General features: G+C 37.5%; 1 protein-coding gene across 3 annotated transcripts in view; it reads right to left on the bottom strand.

Moving 5' to 3' along the window:
* The window catches only part of TBX22 (T-box transcription factor 22), a 17,426-nt gene extending 9,274 nt beyond the window's left edge, over window positions 1-8,152 (bottom strand). Inside the window, exons 1-2 of one of the 3 annotated variants that reach the window (XM_032756390.2) lie at window positions 8,018-8,152; window positions 366-542 (exon numbers count right to left, since the gene is read on the bottom strand). In XM_032756390.2, the coding sequence (XP_032612281.1) occupies window positions 366-540 (175 nt within the window). In that variant the 5' untranslated portion in view covers window positions 541-542; window positions 8,018-8,152. Of the gene's footprint in view, window positions 1-183; window positions 588-8,017 lie in introns of those variants that run through there. The other 2 variants (XM_058441602.1, XM_058441603.1) reach the window with 2 other exon arrangements.
* Window positions 8,153-19,283: the final 11,131 nt, after the last annotated feature.

Here is a 19,283-nt window from a genome sequence, read left to right as displayed (position 1 = left end):
CAATCCTCACTGTCCTGGAGACGTTGATAACCGAGACTGGGTGCCCTCGGGATTTGGGAACTCGCCCTGCTTCCCATCCCAGGATACAACAGCCACCCGCTGGCTCTGAGAGCTTTCCGCGAAGGTAGGAGGAGGATGTAGGAGAGACTCACTTTACAATTATGTAGGGACCCTCCCCTTTACCGCGAAGAAACTGCTGTACTCCGGGATGGATTCGGAGGCGCTGAAACTTCCCCTTCACCAGGTGGTCGAGGTGTCCCGCGGCTCCTAATGTGGCTGTCTGGCTGCGTCGGGACGCGAGCCAGGCGGAGAGATGCGGAACCAGTAAGCTCAGGCAAGGGGCTCAGGGCAATGGGAGTACTTACCAAGCGGTTCGCTCTTCCCTGAAGCGCTGCTCCTTCTCTCCTCCTCTTCCTCTCCGCCCTTTTTCTCCTGCAGCTCAGGCTGCTCCTCCTGTATTGGGTCTTGGAGTTTTCTTTTGCTGGGTCTCCCCACCAAGGCTTCCACAGAGAAGGCACGCGCCCGAGAGCTCAGAGCCATCCCTGGAGGGGGTGAAGGGATTCTTTGCAGCAAAGTTTCAACCTGAACTGGGTTAGGGAGGGAGAGGGAGACACAGGCGGAGGGCACAGAGGGTGAAGGAAGCAGGGAAAGCGGGAAAAACAAAACTAAACCCCAAACCCAAAACCCAAATCTGAAAAACAATTTCTGGATCTGTATTCAAAGAAAATAACTGTGTGTGTGTGTGTAATTTTTTTATATACATATATATTTTTTGTTTGAATAGACAAAATGAAAGGAGAGGGAGATCAAACTAGTGTATATGTCCTTCAAAGTCTAGTCTCCCTTCCTCCCCGTGGACATGTGCAGACCATTAGTCCTCAAATCCCTGATTCCAGGACCTGGCAGAGCAGAGATTGGCAAGTGCTGGCCTTTTAGGGAGCAGACGTGCCGCCAATGGCGGCTCAGGTTGCTCGGATTGGGAGTTACTGTTGCATCCAGTGAATACCCAGCCGGTCACTGCCTCCACTGTTTGTTTTGGAAACTATTGGAAGCATAAAAATCACAGTGAGTGACACTTCAGAGTCTAACAGGGAGGGGGGTTTTGGGGCTTGTTGGAAAAAAAGCTATAGATAGGGAGGTAGAGAGAGGAGAAAAGGGGGACGCAGGTTACGGCTTAACATTAAATTATAAAACTCAAAGACATGCCAAATAATTGCCCACGAGGGACCACTTTAAGCAGATCCAGAGAGACGTATCAGGGTCTTTTGCTCTCCAGTGAAGGCACTGGGAAACAGAAAGGAGTACAAGCTTTTGGGGCCAGTCGGCTCTGCAGCTGGAGTCTCAAACTAGGTGAGCAGCAGTTGTGCCAGTTTATCCTCTCTCTTCTGTTAGTGAGGTGAGGGCAGGCAGGAGTCTCTCACATGCCACTGTCAAGCATCAGAGAAAACTTGGATCTTCAAGCCCTGCCTCTGCTGGAGCCCAATATTCCTATACATAGCCTTTGTTTTTTCTCACAGGACTTAATCAGCAAACACAATCTAAAAACTCCAGGTCCACCAGCAGGGCAACAAAACGGCCTTTGCTCCCAAAAATGTGCACAACTCAAAATGTTCAGATTAAGTAATTGATTCCAGTGTCTCCTGGAATATACTCTTGGGCTGGATTTGACTTTTCCTTAAAATGAATATACAAGTTTCTTTTTTTTTCAGGAAGAGACTTGTCTACGACGTCCAAAGAGCATGTTTATGTGTGCAGATATGAGATGTCTGCCTGTGTGCATATGATTTGGTCACCTACTTTTCATCAGAAATAAGAAATCAAGTGCCCCCGGATTCTTTTGCAGGTTGCATCTTAACTAATGACATTTGCATTTTTCCAGAAAAATTATATTATTCTCCTCTGACACATTTGTAAAAAGGGCATGTAAAGCTGATCCAAGTTCATTTAAAATAAGATGCAACTTGAAATAACTTATAATATGCCAATACTGGAATCTGAGAGTAAAAGACCTGTGTGTCCTTTTAATTTCAGCTACTTAGGTACAAACGTGCCCTGCCACTGTGATGGCAGTGGTAGTGGTGGTGGTAGGGGGGATATTCAGCCATAGGGAGGAGATCTTCAGGCAACTGGGTATGACTTTAAACACTCTAAAAATCTCAGTATGGCAAAGAGTTAGTTACAGCTTGAATGCTGCTGAAGGGTTTGGCTCAATCATTATTTAGCCACTGCTCACCATGCAGAATTGAGAAAGACACTGTCCCTATCCTAGACAGGCAAAGTGAACTTCACAGGGCAAGGCCAATTTCGTGTAAGGAACTTGGGCTGGAAAACAGCCACATCTGCATGTGATCTTTGCCACATTTCTTAGGAGCATTTGTTTCTTTTTGCACCCATTACAGTGGGGGAGAGTGTTTGTTCATTTCCTCTTACTCAGAAGATCGATCTATCTATCTATCATCTATCTATCTATCTATGTATCTATCTATCTATCTATCTATCTATCTATCTATCTATCTATCTATGTATCTATCTATCTATCTATCATCTATCATCTATCTATCATCTATCTATCTATATCTATCATCTATCTATCTATCTATATCTATCATCTATCTCTATCATCTATCTATCTACATCTATCTTTTATTTATTGCATGCTCTTAGCTAAAATACACAACTAAAAAACAGAAAAGTTGAAATTATTTGTTAATTTTAGAGTGCAATTTACCATGTAATATTTGTGTTAGTATCTCCTAATACAGGAGTTTTCTTGCCTTTAACCTTAGCTCAATTTATTGTTAAAAGGCAGGACATTACCTTGTATAGAAAGGGATGACTTTGCTTGGTATCTTTTTTTTAAATAGATTTTTGTAAAAATAAGGCAAAAGATGTTTGTTGCAATGTCTGTGCTAGTATTTTAGACTACCTAACATATGATGTGATATTTTGAAATCAAGAAAATTGCATATCTTGGGTGTAAGTTTCTTTCTTAGAAGAAACTTCTTTCTTAATATTTATTACATGCATGTAATTTAGTCATCCAGAATTTTTTTATTTTTGTAATCTGAACTTTTTCCATTCCCATTTCTGTATATATCTGTTGACATCACTGGGAGATATGTAGCTTAGCTCTCCCTTGTATGTTCTAGACTAAAATATAGTTAATTCCTATTAACTTGTATCTGAGGGGGAAAATATTGCATTATCTCATAACTGGCTTTGCAGTCTGCTCAGCTGCTGAAGCACTGGGCTGTCAGGTATTGGGGTCCTGAGGCGCATATACTAATGCCAGCAATTCGTTCTCCGCACCTGGCAGTCTCTTTGGGTCATCTCTATATTTCATCCGTGAGCACCCATAAACCTTTATAAGAGACTTTTCAACAATGGAGGGGCAGCGAAACATGTGGAGGTTTCTGAGACCCACAGGTGCCCACAATAGAAAGAAGAATATGTTTTTTAAGTTTGATAATAGGAAAATCCTTACAGTAAAATGTTGGTTTTGAATTGCCCACTCCCCATGATTAAGATATTTTGGCATAGTTCCAAGCTTGTAGAACATGAATCTGAAACAAGCTACTCATGGCCTTTTTTTTTTGCCATTACTTGGGAAAGACCTCCTTAGAATGAACACTCTAATGAACACTTTAATGAAAGCAGAGTCAGGAAATGTAATCAGCTTCCCCACAACATCATTTGAGTACCTGAATTCAACTTTGCCTGCACTAAGTGACATGAGGAAATAAATTATTTTTGTTTGCTTAAGTGAGCTTCAGCTGGGTTTCCATTACTTGTGGACAAAAGAATCTTGACAAATACACTCATCTTGATAAAAATTTGGAAGATCACTTTCTTCTTCTAGTTTTCTTTCTTCCTACCTCTTCTCCTTTTTCAATACTACTGGTTATGAGAATAGGAAAATTATATGCTATTGACTAAATTTTACTTTCTACACGAATTCTTCAGGCTATGATAATAAATAGGAATAAGGCTCAAGCAGTACAGCATGTAAGAAGACAGACTTTAGATTCAGACTGACCTGATTCAAATTCTGACTCTACTTTCTATCTGAATGACCTTACACAAGTCTTTTTTTTTGCATTCAGTTCTTTGTTTTAACCATTTAAAGCTATCATTTCTAACACTTTTATCATAGAGTATGTTTCTGTAAGTGTGTTTATATATCTGAGAGTTTAGTAAAAAGAGAAGAAAATGTGCAAACTACTTAGGACAAGGCCTGGAACATAGTAAGCACTCACAGATGTTTTCAAAATTAAAGAGATGATGGGAGTTAATTTCAAGAATGTGCTAATCTTTCTATCAACTATACAGCTGTGAATTCTTTGAGGCGAAACACTTGAAGGGGAAAACTTTGGGATCAACATTGGAACCCCCAACTTTTGGTTAATTCCTAAAGCAGATTCAAAAGGTTGAAAGTCTTTACGGAAGCCACCTTTTTTAAAGAAATTCAAATACTATTTTAATAAATAAAATTAGTGAATTAAACCAAAAGATTGCATTTGAATTTCAAGAATCCATAGGAAACATGTCTTCTAGAATACATGACCTGTTTTTATCAATTTCATCCTTGGAAATATATCTTTGGTATTTACCAATGCAATGTAAGTGTATGTTCTTATCTGATTAGATAAAATGTGTTAATGACAAGACCCTAACTCGTAGCTGTGTTCTCACTTCAGGAAATTGAGGGATGTGGCCTAATTAATATTAAAGTAATTCTCACACTGAATCCCTCAACTTCTGATTAGCTTAATTCAATATAATCTCTCAAGAAGACTGTGCTTTTATTCATCTAGTCATTGAGTGATACATGTCAAACTTTGTTACTCTTGCTCCTCGGTAGAGTAGGGGAAGAAAAAGTAGAAATACAAATTCTTATCTGTGTTCACTGTGTTCTTCTCATGGGGAGGATTGGAAGTGAAATGCTTATGCTTGCAAAAACTTTAGCTACGGGAAAACGTATTCTGTTGAATTTAATCATGTGTTCATACTGCTATCAAATGGTGAAGGCCTTCCTATGATAATAATTACAACATTAGGCTTCAGTTCATTGTATTTCTCATTCTAACTGAAATATATCAAAGGCAAACAGCTACTTTTTCTTATTTCTTCACTGAATTAATAAGTTAAGATTGATAGAATTTTTAAACATTTCCTAGGAAATTTGCCCCCAGAATTATGGGGACAATTTTGTACGTGGCTAATTTTGAGCAGAATAAATGAATAAACGAAAAAGAAAAAATCTTTTTGAAAGTCCAAATGTAATTCTACCCTATAGTGATTCTAGTAATTGCCAGAAGAGGCATTGTATGGTCACCTTTCAGCTGCCTTTGACTTCCTAGGGCAGTGAAAATAATAAATAATTGTAAATGCATCCTGTCTCTTTTAGTCCTCAAACACTCTCCATTAAAACATTGAGCTTAAGGCAAGGTATATGGGCTCACACTTGTAATTTCAGTGCTTTGGGAGGCTAAGGGAAAAGGATAGCTTGAGTCCGGGAGTTTGAGATCATCCTGGGCAACATAGCAAGATCCTGTCTCTACAAAACATAATGAACAAAATTAAAGAAAACACACACACACTCACACACACACACACAAAAACAACACCAAACTAGTGTCAAACCCACTCCTTCTTATGTTACCTCTCTGGTGCTCCATTGGCACTTGCACAGTCATATATTAACTGAAGGCTCAATCAGGATTGCTGGACATAACATTTTTTCATGGGTAGAGTTTGTGGTATGTGAATTTTTAGGTTAGGTCATTTTAACTTAGGTATTATGCCTTATACATTTCTTTTACCTACTCCACCCCCATCTTTCCTCTTTCCTTTTCTCTGTGTTTTTTTTTTTTCCATGCTTTTTTTTTTTTTTTTTTTTTTTTTTTGAGACAGAATCTCACTTTGTTGCCCAGGCTGGAGTGCAATGGCACAATCTCGGCTCACTGCAACCTCTGCCTCCCAGCTTCAGGTGATTCTCCTGCCTCAGCCTCCTGAGTGGCTGGGATTACAAGCGTGTTCCACCATGCTCAACTAATTTTTGTATTTTTAGTAGAGACGGGCTTTCTCCATGTTGGCCAGGCTGGTCTTGAACTCCTGACCTCAGGTCATCTGCCTGCCTCAGCCTCCCAAAGTGCTGGGATTACAGGCTTGAGCCACCGCGCCTGGCCTCATGCTGCCTTTTTAAAAATGAGGATGAGAGTCAGAGTTACCTCCAAATATGCTATATGCATCAGCCTCAAAGAAAGTGGGCTAGGATTTGAAAAATGACTGCAGGTGCCAGTTTGATATTTTAAAATAAATAATGCAGACATATAGCAAAATATCACTGGCTCAGATCACTTGAATGGAGATATGCCAAGTTTATTGCATCAATGAATTATTGAAAAAAATACTGTTTATGAAGAATTGTTTTATCTTCCTAATACCAGAAAAATGCTTGCTTTACACCCTCTTCCCCTACACACGCTTTCTCACCAAATGACTCCATGCAGTCCTCAGATCAGTGAGTCATCATCTGGCTCTGCCTAATTTGGGCAGCCAAGAGCCCAACAGAAGCAGATCCTTCTGTTAAGAAAGAAATCATCCTGAACTCCATTGGGCCCACCAAATCTCATGCTAATCTTTTCACTATTTACTTACTCCTGGATATTTACAATATATTTTCCTCTTCTTAACTTGGCACCCTACCTCGTCATTCCTAGGGCATGTGAATAAGGTACTAAAGGCTTCTTTCCATATTCTCATAATTATCTGTATTTAACCAGGGCTTTTCAATACCTAACAACCACAGATGTACTGACAGTCAAAAATATTTGGTAGTAGGCCGAGGGATTTTCCCTAAGTCTATCAAAACACCAAATATAGGCAAACACCTATACTGCCTGTGCTTGAAGCCAATCTATGCCTTCTTTCACACATTGTCTTCCTTCCCAGGGTCCCCACATTAACATTACTAGACAAAAAACTGCTCCTTCATGAAGTAAATGTTTGTAGTTAGTAAACCCTGATCAATGCTCCGAGGGGCAAAAGGGAAGGTTTTAATAATTAAGAAATAAAGATAAATTTAAAAAAATACAAAAGAGAAATCACAGAAAACAGTAAGGTCTTCATGGGGCTAAGTCTGCTGAACTGAAGCAAAGCAACCATACCACCCTACAGCAAACTCCTTGACATGCCTTTTATGGCCAGGTGCTTTCTGTAGTCTCCTTCTCTAGTTTGAAGGCGTGTGTGTGTGTGGTATGTGTGCTTGTGTGTTTGTGTTACAGTGCAGTATATGAACTCAAGCTCTGGTAAGAAAAATCAGGAATAAGTAAAATAAAACAATGTTTTCTGGCACACTTTGATGTTCCCTCTCTCACCCCAATGCCCATGCTTTGGGACTTCAGACCTCCTCCTGAAATCAAATGAGTGCAAAGAGGATCAAATAATCCTTCTGCCTCTGTGATCTAGAGCTCCTTGGGGAAGAGCCTTGGTAGAAAGTACCACTGCTTAGAGCCCTTGGCTAGGGCCACTTTTCGGTGTTAGACACCTGCCACTCAGCTCAGTGACTTCCACATTGGCTTCAGTCCTCACCTTCCAGGAGGCACTCCCGTCCCTTCCCCTTGCTCCCTAGCTCCCTAAACAAGATCTGTGAGCCCTAATGCATAGTATCCTGGGCCTGGGAGCCTTCTGGCAGCATTGATGCCTAGGAGAGGGACTATTGCTGGCTTCTTTGGGTATTACAGCAAACTCTTAACAGACTGGACAAGTCTAGCCTTCATTAATTTTAAAGAGCACTAACATTCTACTTCCAGTCTCCTGAGAAGTAGTGATTGCAAGATCTGTGTCACAAAACCCCCAGTTGATGAAAGATGAAACTGACAATTATCAGTTGGACTTTCCTAATGTTAGGGACTTGGTTAGTGATAGTTAACAGGAGAGGCAGAGGGTGAGGAGAATCCCTGTACCGATGTCCCACTAAAACCCATAACATGGTCAGTAAGGCAGAGGTATTTACCTGGAAGGCAAGAAGCGGTGTGTTGCTGTGTCAAGAGGCCAGGCCAGCCCAGTGGTTCTGAAGTCAAGTCTCAGTCAGAGCTCATTCACTCTGCAAATGCCTGCAGCAGCTCTTCTCAAGAGCCCAGAGAAGAGTGGCCTAGAGCCAGAGCACAAGAGAACATGGTGTTCTGGCCCTCAGCTGTGGGAGAGGCACTTGCTACTTCCGGGGTTGGACTCCAGCAACTTCTCCCACAGAAGACCTGCTTTTACTCAAGGTTGGCCATGAAGTCACAATGACAGTCTGTGATTTCAGCTTTCAGAGCCTCAAGGCTGCAGACACCCTGCATCCTACTTCAGCCACCAGGTTGCAACCATACCTGGCTGCATCCTGCTCTGAGCTACAGGCTAATGCACTTGGGAAAAATGCCTTTGAACCAGGAGTGGATTGACTTTACAAGTCTAGTCAGCTCATTTCCATGCCCAGCGGGAGCACGTGCAGTTGGAAAACACTGTTCAATCCTCAATCAATAACAGCAGCTCAGAAGCTCCACCCAAGGGGTTCAGCTCTGGAGCCATCCACTAAGGGACCCATTCAGCCTCAGGCAGTGATTCCCAGGCAGTGTAGAGACTCTCAGTGGCCAGGATCCCCCTCTCAGTTCGCAAGCGCCACATAAACAAAACTTTACACCTCCCAAAGGAAAGATCCAACACACACACATACACACACACACAATTTAATGCACAGCGAATCCCAGAAATGCCTTAGTTGACACATTTTTCTGCTGCAAAATAGAACATGTTTGATTTTTACTTGTTGGTTTATTTCTCCAGGGCAGCTAAGAGAGAATCGAAAAGGGCTTAAGGTCCCAAGCCAGAAGACTTTACTAGCAATAAGTGATCCATAGGTACTTGAAAAATCAATGCTCATTTTATCCTCTAGTGAAGAGGCTCTCAGAGAAGAGAAGACAGATTCTGGATTAGTGCGGTTTAATTGGAAGAATTCTATAGCTTTTAAATTTATTTTCTCCATTGCAGAGAGCACCATACCTTTCAACTAATGCAAGAAACCCCAGCTACCTCACATTGGGCTACCACACCACAGTGCCATGGATAACTAGGAAGGACCCAGGGGATTTCCCAAATAAAATCCCTGAAGCAGATAATGCCTGTTATAACCCTGCCTGAAAAACCAGAGGCCAAGGAGGACCACGCATTTCTTATCAATACTGAATGCCAAATAGTGAGGGTGATATTTCTGATGGGTTTATAAATGCATTCCGGTGTTCCTGAGATTTGCAGCTCACACTCAACCACACATAAACTCAAGGGTTTATTTTTTAATTTTTTAGTTTATTTATTTCATGTGAAAGTTTTAAATGTCTGAAGAGGACTACGGTATCTCTAAAGTATTTTTCCTGGCAAATATTTTCCCTTCTCTCAAGAAAAGTAAAATAGTGATTGTATTTTATTTTATTTTAGACTTTCCCCTTTAATTTATCTTGATTTTTAAGTTAAAAAGTGTCACGGTAATAAGTTTCAGCCATTTTTGAAGATAACTCAGAGACAGGATTTTCCAGGAATCCTTCTACACCCCCTGAAAGAAGAATGTGTTTGTGTCTTCGCGCTCCTGTGTGTTTAGGGAGAGAAGGTTGCAAATAAGAACAGCATGTGAGCCCATCCATAGAACTATGCGCATTTTGAAACACGACAAATCTGTTTCTGTTCCTTGTTTAATGTCGGGAAATGTGTTTCCTGTTGTAATTGGGGCTATTCACTTTTGGTGATATTTAAAACGGGCCCAACAGAGTCAAGCTGATGTTTGGTTAACCACGAAGGAAATGGCTTTTGATCAGGCAGGCAATTACTAACCAAATCTGGTAACTTCCTAAGCAAAACAAAGGAATTTGTTAACTAGTTTTCTTCTACAGTAATGCGCAAGACAATTATTTATGAATGAAAGAGAGTTTTCCGTGCTGGTGAGCAATAGGCAGTGAGGAGTGAGCCAGCAGGACTAGACTCTCATCACAAAACATCATTTCCAAACTCAGGGCGGGAGTGCCCTTTTTATGTCACTGAGTGTGTATATGCAGGAAGGAGGCTAAGTGCAAGTGCCAGCATAATCCTGAGGTGGCAAGGTCTCCGCCTGGTGTAGCAGAAGAGGCTTGTGGCTACGTCATAAATAATCCTATCCAGGCAACTCAGGAAACAGTGTCTTTCTTCCCATCTCCACTCCCCTCTGTGAGCTCTGTAGTGCTCCCTTTCAGGGCCATGACAGCTGGGGGAAACTTCACTTCTGGCCTTTGGGGTGAGGGCTTTTGAGAGACCAGGCTCTGACGCTCCGCAGAATCAGGTAGTTAGCCAGGGACAAGTGTTGCCAAAAACTCAATTCAACATGATTACATGTGAAGGGCTAGATGTACACTGCCTGGGTAGATGCAGCAGTGCGGTCTGCTGGGGGCAAATTTTGGCATTCCAAAGAGGCTCATCTTGTCTCATGACCTTAGCAGGTGCACTCAATTCCTGGTGGCTCCTACAAAGTAGTACCCAAAGAAGCAGCCCAATAGAAGAGAACAAGGGCTTGGCTTCTCAAGATTCAGGAGATTTTGACAGAGTTCTGGGGCGATACCACTCACAGGTGTGAGGCCTCCAACAATAACCACTACCTCTTTCTTTCTTTCTTTTTCTTTCTTTCCTTCTTTCTTTCTTTTCTTCTTTCTCTTTCTTCTTTTTTCTTTCTTTCTTTTTCTTTTTTTAAGCTTGCTCTCTTGCTACATGTTAACTCTTAATCCTCATGTTGCTACATGTTAACTCTTAAACCTCACAGCAGCAACAACAACAAATCAGGTAGGTAACTTAATTCTCCCATTATCCGCCTCAAGTAATCGAGATTTAAGAGAGTACATTAATGGTGGAGCTAGCTGCCAATCTCCAGCGCTGTGGTAACTCTACAAGACCACTGCTTGGGGATCAGCAAGTAAGGAATTTTAAACCGTCTGCCGTCATTCCAATAGCCTGCTCCTGCCCCAAGTCCCTGCGGTGATTATCAGAGGGCCCAGGGGCAAAAACCCGACTGCAGCTTCTTGCAGCCAGCATAAGCTATCCTATTTTGCATGTTCCTTTTTCTCCTTGGTGCTGCTCCTGGAGCAAACCAGAACTTCCCAGCAGTTCGCGGAGCGGGCGCCTTCTGGGCAGAGCCAGATACCTAGCTTTCTTCCAGCCAAGCGTACCTCACAGGTCCTTTGCTGTGAATCTTGACTTAATAATTTAGGTCGCGAATGGCTGCTCTGGGCGCCAAGATGTGCTCAAAATTTGGGGTGAGGTTGCTGCACTCATCAGGGACTCCAAAAGCCTTTTCCTGTGATAGTAAAGCTCTGTCTGGGTCAAACAGGCCGTTTTACAAACACTTTAGAAAGTCAAAGCACAAGTGCCATTTTCGGGTGCTCCTCTGAATCCCTGTTACCCAGTTATATCATCCAACCTGTGATTCAGCTTCCCACTATCTTCCTGGACCAGCATGACCTTTGAAAGACCATGATCCATGGTGCCATCGATTTATTAAAAACACTATTTTGTGAGAAGCCAAGAAGTTTCAGATGTTATTCCCCTTGCACGAATGTAACAAAATGCCACTCATATTTTTAAATTGGGAGAGTTTAGGTGGTTTATTTTTTACCATCCATAGAAAAAATAATATTGGACATGATTAATGGATAATTATTGGCTAGAATTTCAGACAGCATTCTCTGTCTTACTTAACATAATTGCTTGACTGTGTCCAGATTTGCCAGTTACCTCTATTTAAAAAAATACAAGTGGCCAACTCCAGGGGCAATTAGCACATCGTCACCTAGGGAGCCCAATGAGATAACTTTGGATATTAACTTGCAAACAATTATTAATTTAATGAATTTACACATATATGTTAGCCTAAGAATAATCTATTGAACCAGTTACAATAATTATACTTTGAGGAAATTTAGGCTTTATTCTCTAGAAAATCTTAAATACAACCCTGTATTCAAATTTTCAATTACAACTTTTAACACAATGATGCAAGTGTGTATTTCATATTGGTGAACTTATTTTAATATTTTAAAGCCATGTCTATTTAATGAAAACCATGCATTGAAAAATGACTGATTTCTTGCTTAGGGTCATCACAACAACTGAAGTAGATTGAACAGCACATCTAATTGACTGAGCAAAGTTTGGTCATAAGGATTATTGCCACAAAATGAACTTATCAAAAGAAAAAAATAAATTAGACCTTGTTACTCAAGTGAAGGAACCTTTAATGGGACAAATTGGGATAGAAAATTCAGAAACCTTTAAAATGGAGAATAGGTTTAAGTATACGAAAGTTAGCCATACTTCAAAAGAGAAAGAAATAAAAGGCATCCTAACAGGGAGAGGAAGTCAAACTATATGCAGACAATATGATTCTGTACCTAGAAAACCTCATGGTCTTGGCCCAAAAGTTCCTTGATCTGATAAACGAATTCAGCAAAGTTTCAGGACACAAAATAAATGTACAAAAATCAGTAGCACTTTTATACACTGACAACGTCCAAGCTGAGAGCTGAATCAAGAATGCAATCACATTTCCAGTATCCACAAAAAGAATAAAATACCTAGGAATACAGCTAACCAGGGATGTGAAATATCTCTACAACAAGAGTTACAAAACACCTTTCAAAGAAATCAGAGTTGACGCAAAATAGGAAGGATCAATATTGTTAAAATGGCCATACTTCCCAAAGCAATCTACAGATTCAATTCTATTCCTGTCAAACTACCTATGACATTCTTCACATAATTAGGGGGAAAAAAACTATTTTAAAAGTCATATGGAACCAAAACAGCTTTAATGGCCAAGGCAATTGAACAAAGACCATGAACAAAGAACAAAAGAACAAAGATGGAGGCATCATGTTACCCAACTTCAACCTATAATACAAGGCTGTAGTAAACAAGCAGCATGGTATTGCTACAAAAACAGATACATAGACCAATATAACAGAATAGAGAGCCCAGAAATAATGCCACACACTTAAAACCATCTGATCTTTGACAATGCCCACAAAAACAAGCAATGAGGAAAGAACTCCCTATTTAATAAATGCCATATGCAGAAGATTGAAACTGGACACCTTCCTTACACCATATGCAAAAATCAACTCAAGGTGAATTAAAGACTTAAATGTAGAAACTAAAACTATAAAAACCTGGGGAGATAACCTAAGAAATACCATTCTGGACATAAGACCTGGCAAAGATTTCATTATGAAGATGCCAAAAGCAATTGCAACAAAAACAAAACTTGACAAGTGGGACCTAATTAAACTAACAAGCTCCTGTGCAACAAAAGTAAATATCAACAGAGTAAACAGATAACCTACAGAACGGGAGAATATATTCACAAACTATGCATCTGACAAAGGTCTAATATCCAGAATCTATAAGGAACTTAAATGAATCAACAAAGAAAAGACAAACCACACCATTAAAAAGTGGGCAAAGGACATGAACAACCACTTTTCAAAAGAAGACATAAACGCAGTTAACAAACGTATAAAAAATGCTCAACATCACTAATCATTAGAGGAATACAAATCAAAACCACAATGAGATAACATCTCACACCAGTAGGAATGCTTATTATCAAAAAGTAAAAAAATAACAGATGCTGGCAAGGCTGTGGAAAGAAGGGAATGCTTATACACTACTTGTGGGAATGTAAATTAGTTCTGCCACTGTGGATAGTAGTGTGGTGATTTCTCAAAGACCTCAAAATACAATTACCATTCAACCCAGCAATCTCATTACTTAGTGTATATCCAAAGGAATATAAATTGTTCTACTATAAAGGCACATGCATGCATATGTTCATCACAGCACTATTTGCAATACCAAAGACATGGAATCAACCTGAATGCCCATCAACAGTAGACTAGATAAAGAAAATGTGATACATATACACCACAGAATACTATGCAGCCATAAAAAGGAATGAGATCATGTCTTTTGCAGCAACATGAATGGAGCTGGAGGTCATTATCCTAAGTGAACTAATGCAGGGACAGAAAAACCAAACACAGCATGTTCCCAATTATAAGTGGGAGCTACACAGTGAGTTCACATGGACACAAAGAAGGGAATAACAGACATCAGGACCTACCAGAGAATGGAGGATGAGCAGAAGGAGATTATTGAAAAACTACCTATCGAATATCTTGATTATTACCTGCGTGATGAAATCATCTATACACCAACCCCTGTGACATGCAATTTACTTATATAACAAATCTGCACATGTACCCCGAACCTGAGAAAAGATTTAAAAAGTCATACTTCAAAAGGCTTATTAAAGTGCATGTAGTGATCTCTGATTAAAGTATAAAGACTTTCTTAGATAACAGGAGGTATTTGATGACAATGTTAATTATACTATTACTAAATAATCTTGCTGTACACTTTTTGGTGCCTGATTTGTTAATAGTTATTTATAATTGCTAGAAACTGAAAACAACCCACTGTCCTTCAACAGGTAAGTGATTAAACAAATTGTGTACATACGTACCACAATAAAAAGGAATAAACTATTGACACACACTACAACCAGATGAATCTCCAGTTTATCTTCTTCTAATTCTTAGTTTCCTATTGTTTGGTGAGTTGCTGTAGTTTCATTGTAATTATTTACATGGTTTTATTTTTGTAATTGTTTTCAGCATGAAAATAAAACAAGTGAGGAAGTTTTTAATTATATAATTGAAATGTCCGTCTTTATTTACAGTTTCTAAATTAATGAGATTCTCCCTCCCCAATGATAAAATTAAATCACATATAGTAAATGTGGCTCTCATTATAGTGGCATTAAATTACAAATTTAATAGTAGGAAAATCTATGAAATTTTCTATATTTTATTTATAAATTGATTTTTCTCTTTTTATTGGTACTGATAGAACCCAGCTGAGATAACCTTATCTCTAATCAGATGACATATTATTTTAAAGTATATCAAATAGTGTTTTATTTCTTTATTACAACATGTTTCAAAAACTCAGAAAAAGATAAACCAAATCATTTTAATTTTCTATGATGAAAAATGAAATGAACAGAAAAAGACAATTGGTATAATATAATCAGAAACTTTTAAAGTGGATGTAGCTTTATATGGTATGTTGGATGACATTTTCTGTTGAATTGGGGAAATGTTTATTTGTTATAGATTGACTCAGATCATTATCACATTTTGTGATCTTACTGAATTCCAATAAATTACTTTTAGGTTATGTGGTACTCTCTGGCCAGTAAGCAAAAGAAATAAAGCCCAATATTAAATAAGTGTATTAGAAACTGATTTAGGTGCCTTTAAAGGAAACATCTTATTTTCATACTTGTGAATGTAAGCAATATTCTCATTACATATTAATTTTTCAAAAGCTCAAAGATTAATTCCAAACTAGAGACTACAGCATAACTAAACTCAGCTGAAAGGCAATTGAATTTTTTTGTGGTTCTACTAACTGTTTCATTCTTGCAATAACAAAAAACTGGTGTCTTGCTTTCAGGTAATAGTTCATTTTGAAACATCACCTGTATTTAATTTGGTAACTGATATTGTTATCTTTTATGTTTGCATGTGATTATCTTTTGGCTTTCTTCAGTGTTATAGTTATGAATTTGATGCTAACAGATTTTCTATTATAAAATGTATTGTCATTAACCCAATCCATATTTGAATATTTATAAGATAGAACACAAAATTGGCGAACATCTGACAAAATTATCTTTTTGCCTTACTGTGTCATTATATTTTTATACTTTCTATACTTAATTATAAAAAAGAACAATGGTTTTCTTTAGAAGTCTTCCAGTGAGTAAAGCATAGAAGTGACATTAAAGTCTAGTAGTTAAGAGAACCAGATGCAGAGTCAGAGAGACCTAGGTCACAGTTTTGAATCTGCCACTTATTACCTGATAACCTTGAATGAATTACTCAGCTTTTCAGAACCTCAGTTTTTTCATCTATAAAATGTGGATAAGAGCAACACTTATCTCATAGGTTTTCTCTAAGAATGAGATAATTCATGGCCAGCGTCTTGCTAACTTTCACTGAACACTCATTAACAAAAACAACAACAGTGCTCATTGACTTACATCCAATATTTTCAAGAAAATTTCTGATGTGAAACCACTTCAAATAATTAAAACTTTTTCAAATTCAAGTTTATATTTTTTACAGCTATTATCTAATAGTGTAATCTCACCTTGGTTAAAAATTAAAGTGAAATACTTTAATTTCTGATACTTCTATACTTTGATTAGAAATGAGAGCTAAAATCAGGCAGTATAATTAAAAAACCCGGAATCATGCACTTTGCTTTCCTTTCCCATACATTTAAAAAACTTATTTTGGAATAATTTTAGATGTACAAGCAGTTGGAAGAAATAATAAAAAAATCCTGTGTACTCTTTACCCAGTTTCCCCCATGGTATCATCTTGCAAAAGCATGTGCAATAGCACAATCAAGATATTGACGTTAATATGAACCAAAAATTTTGTTCCGCTTTCACCAGTTTTACATATATTCATTTGTATGTGCATGCCCATGTATATATTTAGTTCTATGCAGTTTTATCACACGTGTAGATTTTTGTGTTCACCACCACAGTCAAGATACAGAACAGTTCAATCACCATGAAGATTCCTTATGCTTCCTTTTTATAACTATACTCACCTCCCTCCCATCCCACCTCCATAAATGAAATTTACAGAATATAACCTTTGAGATTGGATTTTTTATTCAGCCTATTTCCCTGGAGATTTATCTAGTTATGATGTGTATCAACAGTTTATTCTTTTTTGTACACCTTTTGCTTAATCACTTACCTGTTGAAGGACACTGGGTTTTTTTCGGGTTCTGGCAATCACAAATAACTATTATGAACATTCATGTACAGGTTTTTAAAAACTGCTCCTCTCCATCACCATGCCCTATTGTTTTTATTTGCCCTCCTTGACCATCCTCTTGCATTGTTAACGATTCAACTACAGTTTTTTCGCTGCTCAACTGGTCATTTCTCTCTTTCAAGAGGCATAGCAGAATGATGAAATTATTTTGATAAGTGCTGATTAATCTGATGAATGTAATGATGAGGGATTACTCTTATTACTAGTTGTAAATGAATGAAAAAGCGCTGTATTTCTGTGGTAGATAATATTCAGCCCTTAGCCATTATTGTGAAATTGCTGACAGGGAGAAAACTAAAAAATACATTTAAGAATTAGGAAGATCATATCTCAAGTGGATATATGGTAAAAGAGTATTTTATACAAGTGTATTGCATTCATATGTCACTAGTAAAGTTAAAAGGATTAAATTGTATTACTTTGGACTCTGAAGACACCTTAATTACTTGGCACTAGATACTGGAATTTTTATTTTCATTCAGAAAAGAATTTCTGAATACACAAGGGCATTTTTAAAGGTTTATCAATTTTACAACAGAATACAGAGATACAGTTATTTTTAATAATTTGTGTAACATAGAAAGATGACACATTTTTGCCTAAATTGCTTTTCTTCTAATCAGAGTCAGCTATTTCCACTGCTTTTCATTTTTCTTTGAAAGACAATCATACAAACATTTGTTTTCTTCTGTGCTTTGGATTTGGACTGAAGTCTCTGGTTTCTCTTTGCACATTTTCCGTTTCACATAATTAGGTATAGGATAGTTTTGTTTTGTTTTTCATATTAATGAATAACTATCATATAATATGGATTGGCAATAGTTATTCACTTCACACTTTAATATTTCTAAAGCAAATCCTTATATAACCAGATCAATAAATCACTGGAACATCATTTGAAGCTTAGAATATTTTTGTCTAACAACGAGTATTTTAAAAGAAATTATAAAAAGCATTTATTATGACAATATTTTGTCATTTTTTGCTCCGTATTTTTAGAGCTCATCATAGTTGATTTAGCCTTTGAAGTGTGTAGATAAATTGAATTCCCTGAAGCTTGACTGCTTGAGTGTTTTTCATTTACCATAATAAACATTGAGATCCTGCATTTTTCCAGTTTTATATAAACATAGGGCAATTAGCCCAGTTTCAATGATCAAAATTCTCCTTCCTCCCACAGTAATGTACCCTGCTGTGGTCCAGCTGTCCACCTGGATAGTTAATTCCACTTTTTAAAAGATGCATTTTTTTTTATACAAAGTACACTTTAGTGTACCTGGATAAAGGTCTTGTTCATGAAAGATTTATTGTCATTAGAAAATTAAACAGTTTTGGAATTCATCAAAAATCAATGTTAGTAGCAAAGCTAAAGTTTCAGAATATGATGATTTCAACAATATATTCAAATGCCAACAAATACATTCCATGTAAATAGGTTGCCATGTAAATGTACTGAAATAACTGATTATGAGGATATTTGAAAATACATATTGCTGAGAATTTATATAACAAAATGCAAAGTTGAAATAGAAAAGTCATAGAAGCATGAAATAATAGTCCAGGTCTTATATTTTGTGATATTATCTCATATATCTTTAACTAAAAAGCAAGTTTAACTTACAAAAATACAATTTTACTTTAATATTGTGTCCATTAATTACTTGAGACAAAATCCATTACAAATATCCTTCTGTTAATTGAAGTTTAAAGCATATTTTAATATGTATCATTATCAAGGAGAAAAAATTTAGTGTAATTTATGATATTAGGCATAGTAGACATAATCTAGAAACAATATACTTGTATTGACAAAGTGACATAGTAGCAATAAGATTTCTATATTGAAGGATCTGATCATAATTCACTAAAATACAAAGGTTTTATAATTCTGTCCTTTAGAGTCACATGTTTAATTTGCTTCATCAAAGATAGTTTTGACTATTTAGATTCAATTATTGCCTATTATTAAATCAAACCATTAAAACACTTTAAGGACAAATCTTTAATTTCAAAATATCTCAAAGATAAAGTAAACATTAGCAAAAATATCTAGTAGCTTATTCTGATTCTTATGAAACAATTTCTCTCTGTTTTCTCAAATGTCATGTCCCTAAGCAAAGCTTAATTTCATCTTCAAGTTTATTTTTCTTCTAATGAAGTTTTACGAACTTCTGGTCTCTTAATTTTATATGATGTATGTTTATGTTCAGAACTGTGACTCCTAAAAAGAAAAATTAAATTTGAAGAGAACTCTCCCCTGAAAAGCTTGGAAAAGCTATGTGTTAATGTGCATAAAATGAAAATGGA

Source organism: Hylobates moloch, unplaced genomic scaffold (genome assembly GCF_009828535.3).
Source record: "Hylobates moloch isolate HMO894 unplaced genomic scaffold, HMol_V3 SCAFFOLD_7, whole genome shotgun sequence".
NCBI lineage: Eukaryota > Metazoa > Chordata > Mammalia > Primates > Hylobatidae > Hylobates > Hylobates moloch.
The sequence above is the reverse complement of the archived record's forward strand: the minus strand, read 5'-3'. Positions and strand labels throughout refer to the sequence as shown.